The 8,895-nt window shown below is 50.7% G+C and overlaps 2 protein-coding genes across 4 annotated transcripts in view; one reads left to right on the top strand and one right to left on the bottom strand.

Moving 5' to 3' along the window:
• The window catches only part of ODAD4 (outer dynein arm docking complex subunit 4), a 38,989-nt gene that overhangs the window by 25,684 nt on the left and 4,410 nt on the right, over positions 1-8,895 (bottom strand). For 2 of the 3 annotated variants that reach the window (XM_037731667.1, XM_017509436.1), the window contains exons 2-8: positions 8,148-8,279; positions 7,742-7,892; positions 6,980-7,041; positions 6,587-6,752; positions 4,590-4,814; positions 4,199-4,406; positions 272-358 (exon numbers count right to left, since the gene is read on the bottom strand). In XM_037731667.1, coding sequence (XP_037587595.1) covers positions 272-358; positions 4,199-4,406; positions 4,590-4,814; positions 6,587-6,752; positions 6,980-7,041; positions 7,742-7,892; positions 8,148-8,279 — 1,031 coding nt within the window. The remainder of the gene's footprint in view (positions 1-271; positions 359-4,198; positions 4,407-4,589; positions 4,815-6,586; positions 6,753-6,979; positions 7,042-7,741; positions 7,893-8,147; positions 8,280-8,895) is intronic. The other variant, XM_017509437.2, reaches the window with a different exon arrangement.
• The window catches only part of LOC108289762 (40S ribosomal protein S15-like), a 3,759-nt gene continuing 3,388 nt past the window's right edge, over positions 8,525-8,895 (top strand). The window contains exon 1 of the mRNA XM_037731648.1: positions 8,525-8,585. Coding sequence (XP_037587576.1) covers positions 8,525-8,585 — 61 coding nt within the window. The remainder of the gene's footprint in view (positions 8,586-8,895) is intronic.

Genomic DNA, 8,895 nt, shown 5'->3' on the forward strand with positions numbered 1-8,895 from the left:
CCTCCTGGGTTCAGGCAATTCTCCTGCCTCAACCTCCTGAGTAGCTGGGATTACAGGCACGCGCCAGCATGCCCAGCTAATGTTTTGTATTTTTTATTAGTAGAGACGGGGTTTCACCATGTTGACCAGGGTGGTCTTGATCTCTTGACCTCGTGATCCACCCGCCTCGGCCTCCCAAAGTGCTGGGATTACAGGCTTGAGCCACCACGCCCGGCCAGGGTGAGAAGTTCTAACGGCAGAGGTGGGGAAGAGGCAATTCTTGATCACTCACGTGTCAATGGCTTGCTGGAATTTCCCAACTCTGGCAAAAACTCTGCCAATGTTGTCAAGGGCTCTCGATTTTGCATCAGGAAGGTCACTGTCGGGAAGAAGCGAAACAAGCCATTTACTAGAAATCAGCTGTTCTAGGCACTGTGGACATAGGAAGGAAGGCAAAGACAGGGGCCCTGGCCTCAGAACCTCAGGGTTTCAGTTGGAGGGACAAGGCCCAGACTGGCAAGAATATGGCACATAGGTTCTCCGGCGCCTTAGGGCCAAGAGTGAACATTATCAGGACTTTTCTGGAGGGTAATCAGTCAACAGCTTGCAAAGATGTCCCTTTGAGCCACCAATTGCGCTTTTAGGAATCTACCTCAAGAAGACAATGTGACAAAAACAGTCATTAAAGCATAGTGTATAAAACGAAGCATTAACAATAATCTAAATTTTTTTTTTTTTTTAGATAGAGTCTCGCTCTGTTGCCCAGGCTGGAGTGCAGTGGCATGATCTCAGCTCACTGCAACCTCCGCCTCCTGGGTTCAAGCAGCTCTCCTGCCTTATCCCCCTAAGTAGCTGGGATTACAGGCACATGCTGCCACGCCCAGCTAATTTTTGTATTTTTAGTAGAGACAAGGTTTCACCATGTTGGAAAGGCTGGTCTCGAACTCCTGACCTCAGATGATCTACCCACCTCAGCCTCCCAAAGTGCTGGGATTACAGACATGAGCCACCATGCCCAGCCAAAAAAAATAATCTAAATGTTATCAGTGCTCTAAGAAAGGCAGAGAGAGAGAGAGAGAGAGAGAGAGAGAGAGAGAGAGTGTGTGTGTGTGTGTGTGTGTGTGTGTGTGTGTGTGTGTGTTTGGGTTTGTCTTCTTTTTTTGAGATAGAGTCTCACTGTGTTGCCCAGGTTGGAGTGTAGTGGCATGATCCTGGGTCACTGCAAACTCCACCTCGGGGGTTCAAGTGACTCCTATGCCTCAGCCACTGAGTAGCAGGGACTACAGGCACGTGCTACCATGCCCAGCTAATTTTTGTATTTTTAATAGAGACAGGGTTTCGCCATGTTGCCTAGGCTGGTCTCAAACTCCTGGCCTCCATAGCTCACTGCAGCCTTAAACTCTTGGGCTCAACAGATCCTCCTGCCTCAGCCTCCTGAGTAACTAGGTCTACAAGCTCGAGAAACTACACCTGGCTAATTTGCCCAGGCTGGTCTCAAATACCTGGTCTCAGGCAATCCTGCCTAAGCCTCCCAAAGTGCTGTGACTATAGGTGTGAGCCACTGTGCCTGGCCTTTGTTTATTTTTGAGAGCAAGACGCATTTTTTTTTTTTAAAAAAGGAAGAACATAGCAAGGAACTGCTTTTGTTTTAAAAATCCGACATATGTACATGAGTATGCAGGTAAATACACTGAAAAAAGGCCAGAGATGATTCCAAAAAGATCATCTTGGGAAGTGGTGGGAAGTGGATTGCGGGGACAACGTTCAGGTTTTGCTCTCAGTACCCACCCAGTTCCGGATCAAGCCTTCGAGCCTGACATTATAGTACTTGTGTAAAAACAAACAAAGGCACAGTGGCTCATGCCTGTATTCCCAGCTATGCAGGAGGCTGAGGCAGGAAGACTGTTTGAGCCTAGGAGGCAAGCTTTTCAACCTTTACTGAAATGTGGAAGAATGGGTGGGAGGCATTCCTGGGGCTGGAGGATATGCATAGAGCTCTGCACTGGCTGGGGCCCAGAATGCCTGGGGGCCTCGAGAAAGCCAAGTCAAGAGAGGCCAGAAGTCAGGGGAAGAAGGGCAACCTGTGTTGAGCAGGGCATTGAAACTTCATCCCAACCACAGGAGTTGCTTTTCAGAGAAAGGCCAGCTGAGCTGCAGGAAGCCCAGGTCAGAGGAAACAGGCAAGAAGTGAGGTGAGCCTGGACTGAGTTGTGGGAGGGAAACAGAGAAAGCAGATGGGACAGGACGTGGCCGGCCCTGGGAGTGAACAGTGAGGGGGCCAGACACGGGGGTTCATGCCTGTCATCCAGGCCAACCTGGGCAACATGGCAAAAACAGTGAGTGGAGGGAGGTGTCTGGGAAGCCTCCTGGGCTTCTGGCTTGGGGACTGAGTAGCCAACAGTGCCATCCTTGAGGATGGGGAACCCTTGAGTAGTAAGTTTGGGAGGAAGATACGGGATTCTGATTTGGGTATGTTAAGTTTAGGATTCCTGTGGGACATCCAGATGGAAATGTCTTAGAATCTGCTGGACACTGAGGTCTGAGGCTCAGGAGAGAGGTCTGGCGAGAAGTAAAGATTCCTAAGTCATTTGTGCAAGGGAGATGGTTAGATCCAAGGTACCATATATATACATCATATCTAATCCCCACAATCCCTGTAGGTTAGCATTATTATATCTTTATTAGAGATGAGGAAACTGAGGAGAGGAGCAACTTAATCAAATCCACATAGATGCTAAGTGGCAGAGCCAGGGATCAAAGACAGGTCTGGCCCTAAAGCTGTTTTTTTCTAATATGGGATGGCCAATATGGGATATTCCTGCCAGTGGAGGCAGGTGAGAAATGAGCTGAAAATGGAAAGCATATGGGGCTTGATAACTGAAGAGGAAACGGCAGGAGACAGGAATGTTCAGGAACGTTTGACCCCAAGGGAAGATTGCTATAAGAGGGCAAGGGTGGGTTCAGAGAGGGCCTGAGGGCCAAGAAAAGGGGCTCAACCTTTAACCTGCAGGCAGTGAGGGGCCCTGGCCTACTTGTGAGCAGGGGAGGGAGAGTTCACAGCCTGTGTCTCTGGAGATTTGTGGGAGGAGCTGGAGAGAAACAGCAGAAGCAGGGGAAGCAGCAGGAGTCAGGTTGGCTGACAGCTGGGCACTGAGGGCAAATGAAATGATGGGAGACCAATGAGGTTCAAGACTGGTGAGATGATTAGAAACCAGCCAGGAGGAAGTCAAGAATGACTCCCAAAGGTAGAACCAGGATGCAGAGAAAGTGATGGAACCTCCGGGTGGAAGCCAGCAAGTCTTGAGAAGAGCTCATTTCTAAAGAGCTGGTGTTACTACTATTGTGGATATCAGGTACTGTCCTAAGCTCTGCACATGTACTTCTGCATCTTCCTCCCTGCCACCCTACAGGGTGCCCAGCTAACAGAGGAGGAGACCCTGAGGCTGAGGGAGCTAAAATGACTTGTCCCAGGTCCCACAGCTGGGTGGCGCAAGTTCCACAGCCTGGGTCTGCACTGGTTCACAAGACCATGCTTGAACCGACCCAATGCCCACTTCCTTCAGCCTCCACTTGGCCACTCTCCCTGGCAATATGCTTGCTCTCCAGCTTAAGTACCCCTCAGTCTCAGGACCTTTCCAGTCACCAGGCCCTGTGTGTCCCCAGTGTCATCAAGTCTTCCTGGAATATATTTCTCATCACACTGGATTCTGTACTTTTCTTTCATGGAATTTATCACAATTGCAATGAATTAGCTATGTCTCTTTGTGCTTGACCTCTGCAGGGAAATGACCCTTGTGTCTGGTCATTACTGTGTTCCCACACTAGCAGCATCTGGCAAGTCTGGGGCTTCACGTGTGCTTATTAAGATGATGTAACACCAAGAACTATTGAGGGAGTATACCAGACCAAAAAAAAAAAAAAAAAAAAAGGAAAAAAAAAAAATGACGTAAAGAATATAAACATAACCTAAGAGCCAGACCACTGGGTGGCTTTTTGGAATTTTGAGCCACTACCCTCCTTTTTGCATCAAGAAAGCTAACAGTCTAGGGGCCCCCACCCTCAGTCCTGGGCACGTGGTCCCCACCTCCAGGAGACTCTAACCAGGCATGCAGGGCAGAAAATGGGAGTCAAGCCACCAGCAGCCCTGGCAAGGGCCTCGGATAGCCCCAGCAGCTCTCCTCTGTAGGCTCATGGCAGTGGCCTGCCCCAGGGCACTCACTATTCCTTGGCGATCTCCAGGTCCTTTCTGTGGCTCTGCAGGGCTGCTGCCATCTGCCCCAGCTCAATCTGGGCATTGCCTATGCAGCTGTACAAGTTTCCAACCAGTTCATCCTTGTTGGATACCTCTTCTTTGTTCCATTCCAGTACCTTCTTCAGCACTTTCTCAGCTTTCTGAAGACTCCCCTCGGCACTGCCGCTTGTGAGCACTGGGAAAGGAAAGGGGTGCTGTGGAGGCCAGGGCAGCCTCCTCTTCACTGACGGGGTAACTCCTCTCCCTGCAGACACCATCTGCAGGTCAGAGAGACCAGGGGCTCAGGCTACTATGTTGCTCCTTCCCCACCTGATAGGGCACTGAGGCACCTGCCCCACCCTCTGAGAACAACACCCACACAAGTCAATGTCCTCCAGGCTCTTGAGGATGTAATGGACTGTCTGTGAGGGATTGCGTTTGTGGTCCCGCGGCCATTTCTGTTGCATCAACTTCCGGTCCCGCTCCCTGGCGTAGATCGGCTTCTGCTGCCTCCAGAAATTGCTGTGAGTATCCAGGTAGTTGATGCCAGTCATGATGAGGTCCTCTACAGTCAGGCCGCCCTTCATGGTGCCTTTGATCAGGTCTGTGGGGAAGGAGTGTGAGGAGGCGTCAAGGAGAACAGGCCTCTAGGGGAGATGCCTCCTGTTGCCTCCCGGTAGCTGCTGCAGGGCCCTCTGTGAAGAGCTCTGCCAGGAGTTGTTGAAACGGAGAGGAATGTGAGTGCGCATGGTGGCAGAGTGGGTTTATCCAGGCCAGGATGCAGCCAGAGCCCCACTCTCATGCAATTCCATGGGATGGGCCCCTTATGGCAAGATCGGAGGAGCTAGCCAGAAGGGGCAGCTGATGGACGGCTCGCTGAGAAGCCTCGGGGCTTCCCCGGTTCAAGCTGTGTCCTCAGAGAACACTGAGTCTAAATGCATGATCTGGCCCAGGCTGCCAGTGCCCAGTGATTTCCCAGGTACCCAGTGGGCCCGTGCATGTGGGGAGCTGGAGGGGGTGGTGCCCAAGTCCTGTCCACTGCTTGGCCAGAGGTTACAGCCAGCAGCAAAGCTCCAAGGCCACTTGGGGTCATATCAAGCCACCCTTTTCTTCTGTGGCAGGTCCTCTGGAAAATAGGAGGCATTAAGGCCTGTTGCCAAAGAGATGTGCCAGCAGTGAAGCTGTTCCTGTGTCACCCCCTGCAGGGATCCCCACACATGACCTTGGGAAGCCAATTCTAGAGAAGAGGCATTTGATTCACAGGTGACCTTGCTCAGGCTTATCAGCTAATGACAATACTATGATCCCCATGTTTATGAGAGACATTAACCTTGGCTCTGTCCTGCATCCTGTCACTGGCAGCAGTACGGTAAAAGAAGCATTAGACTGGCCAGGTGCAATGGCTCATGCCTGTAATCCCAGCACTTTAGAGGGCCGAGGTGAGTGGATCACTTGAGGTCTGGAGTTCAAAACCAGCCTGGACAACATGGTAAAACCTCATCTCTACTTAAAATACAAAAAATTAGGCTGGGCGTGGTGGCTCACGCCTGTAATCCCAGCACTTTGGGAGGCCAAGGCAGGCAGATTACAAGGTCAGGAGTTTGAAACCAGCCTGGCCAATATGGTGAAACCGCCATCTCTACTAAAAATACAAAAAATTAGCTGGGTGTGGCGGTGGGCACCTGCAATCTCAGCTACTAAGGAGGCTGAGGCAGGAGAATTGCTTTAGCCCAGGAGGCAGAGGTTGCAGTGAGCCGAGTTCATGCCACTGCACTCCAGCCTAGGCGACAAAGCAAGACTCTGTCTTAAAAAAAAAAAAAAAAAAAAAAGAACACTGGACTGGAGGTCAGAGGCCTGGGCTCTGGTGTTAACTCCACCATGAACTTGTTCGTCGCCTTGTAAAAGTTCCTCCCCAATCAAGGTCTCTATTTCCTTATCTATGAAAGGAGAACTTGGACTAGATGATATTTCAGAACATTCTAGAATATCCTCGTATTCAAGCACCTGTCGCTGGATTCCTTTGCCCATTGTACAGATTGAAGGCAAAGGGGATGCCTCTTCAGGGTCTATGGTGGAAAGGAGACCAAATCTCTGTTGTTCCCTCCCAGGGTACCATAAGCACTTAGGACCACTGCTCTAAAATTGGACTTCCTGGATTCAAACATAAGCCATGTCATTGCCTACCTATATGTGACCTTAGTTTCCATTGGTCTGCGCCTCAGTTTCCTTATCTGTAAAATGAGAATGCTAATAAAACCTGTCCATAGGTATATGTCAGCTAATATTACATGACAGATTCTGCCTTCGGCTCATGCATTCAGCATCCGCCCAGGTTTCCTTTCCCCCAAGGCCCCATGCCAACAAAATGTCCAAAACCTTCATCCAATAGGAGCTTCTCCAAGTACTCTTTGTCCACGTAGAGCTCCCCCAGAAGCTGGCGGACAATCTTCTCACTCTTGAGTGAGCCCTTCCGCTTGGACTCTCCCTTGGTGGGGCGTAAGAGGTGTTTCATGGGCTGAGGCTTCTGCTGGGCTTTCATATTCTGAGAAAATGGAGCAATACCCAACAGAGCTTCAGCAAAGAGCACAGCGTATCCAGCCATGGTCCCAGCGTCTATGATCCCAGATTCCTCCAACTCCAGGACTTTTCTGTGGGCTAAGAACCATGGAGTATGCCTGGTTGGGTTGCAGCCAGACTCCCAAGACCCCTTCTCAGGCACACACAGCCTCTTCCCTTAAAGGGATACAGCCACAGAACGAGGGCCCTTACCTCAGCCTGCTTGCTTAAGAAGGAGAGGTCCCCTTTGTTCTCCAGCTTAATGGAAGAAGGACCTGCAAGGAAAGAAGCTGGAGCTCAGGTAGGCCAGCCCCCTCAGGCATGACCTATCACATATCTTTATGTGGAGATGGCTGCCTTTGGCAGGGGGATGGTGGAGGCTGTGGCAAAGCTGGCCCTAAGCCAGCCTAGCAGGCAAATGATGCAGGCTGTTTGGTATAACTCCTTGGAGATAACAGCCCCAGGTAGCCCAAGGTTAGGCAGATTTCCAAACAAAGGGAGGCCAAGGGTGCAGGAGAGACTCGGTCCATTTCCAGGCTCTGCCACCCACAGAGCAAGCTCTGACTTGCTCTCATTTGCCTCCCTTATCCCCCTGCCATATTGCTGATGGCTAAGGCCAGCTCTTGGTATACGTTTGGTGAGGGAGGAAGCCAGGGACTATGGAAGGGTGGGCTCAGGACCGTGTTCTAGCTTTTGACACCAGGCTAAAGACAGGCCTATTTTGAAACAGCCCCTCTCATCTGGCCTTTAGGAAAACCCAAGGCTGCAGTGCTCAGAGATCAGTGTGCAGTGTGTCAGGGCCTGGTCCTCCCAGTGGATAGTTCCTAATCCTCAACACTGCAGCAGCCAAATCCAGGTGTGGGACTCCCTGTGGGCCTGGTGGTGGCTGCTCACTCGCTCTACCTCAGCCTTCCCCTCAACCTAAGGATTCCAAAAACCTTTCTAAATAAGGGCATAGGCCCTGTGGTCACTTACTTCCCACTGAGTTGTTGATGGCTTCCTGGGCTTTCTGAATGCCAACTTTGAATTCCCGATCAGGCCTCAGCTTGTAGCCTCGATGATAGAATACCAAGGCAAACTCAAAGTCTCCCATGGTGTATAGTGTCTCTGCCTTTTGTAAAATCCCCTGGAATGGGAGGAAGTCAAATCAATGTGAACAGATAAGGCCTTACAGGACTCAAATGTGGGGGAACAGAAGGGTCCTGGGTTGAGGGTCAAGGCTGGAAAACAGGGGGCAGGGACGTAGGCAATGACCTAGGATGAGAAAATGGCATCAAACAGTAGGTGGTCTGGCTGGTTCTTCAGCTACGTGCAACCAGAAGCTGCTGCAGGCAATGGTGGTGGTGAAAGCAAGATCGAGCCCTCCCCCTCATGCAGTCACCTTACAGAAAGTTGGGTCACTCTGGAGCGAAGCTTCAGCATCTTTCAGGGATCTCTCCAAGTCTCCCATCTTTAGGAAGCACTTCGAGCGAGCAACCAGGCAGTTCTTGTCTCCATTCTGAAGCTGAAGAGCCTGACAAAGAAACCAATCAGGTTGACAGCCACCACAAAGAGCCAGGTAGAAGCTGGAGTGGAATCGGCAGCCCAAGCCCTCCTGCAGAGGTTTAAGGGGATTCTTCAGGCCAGCAAACAGGCCTCTGGCTCCTAAGTAGCACAACTCCAATCTGTGCTCAGTCAACTTGATTATCTGCATGTGGCTCATCTTGAACAAGGTTGAAGCACAGCTAATGTGGAAGCCACTGGCCAAAGAGTGGGGATATGCTACTCTGTGGATATGCTGACTTTCTGCCAATGTCTGAGAGCCCCCTAGTACCCTCAGGCAATAGAACTGTAGGGTATTTTTTGCACACCAAACTCAACCACAAACCTGAAATGGCAACACATCATGCGCAGAACAAATTTCAAAGGCTAAGCATTCAGAAATGGACAATCTGCCATGTGGGTTAACCATTCTAGTAGCCTTCTCTTTTTATGTAGCTAATAAAGAACTAATCACTATATCAAGGGATTAAGATGAAAATGCCAGCCGGGCGCGGTGGCTCACGCCTGTAATCCCAGCACTTTGGGAGGCCGAGGCGGGTGGATCACGAGGTCAAGAGATCGAGACCATCCTGGCCAACATGGTGAAA

This window comes from Cebus imitator, unplaced genomic scaffold (assembly GCF_001604975.1).
Source record: "Cebus imitator isolate Cc_AM_T3 unplaced genomic scaffold, Cebus_imitator-1.0 Scaffold415, whole genome shotgun sequence".
Lineage (NCBI taxonomy): Eukaryota > Metazoa > Chordata > Mammalia > Primates > Cebidae > Cebus > Cebus imitator.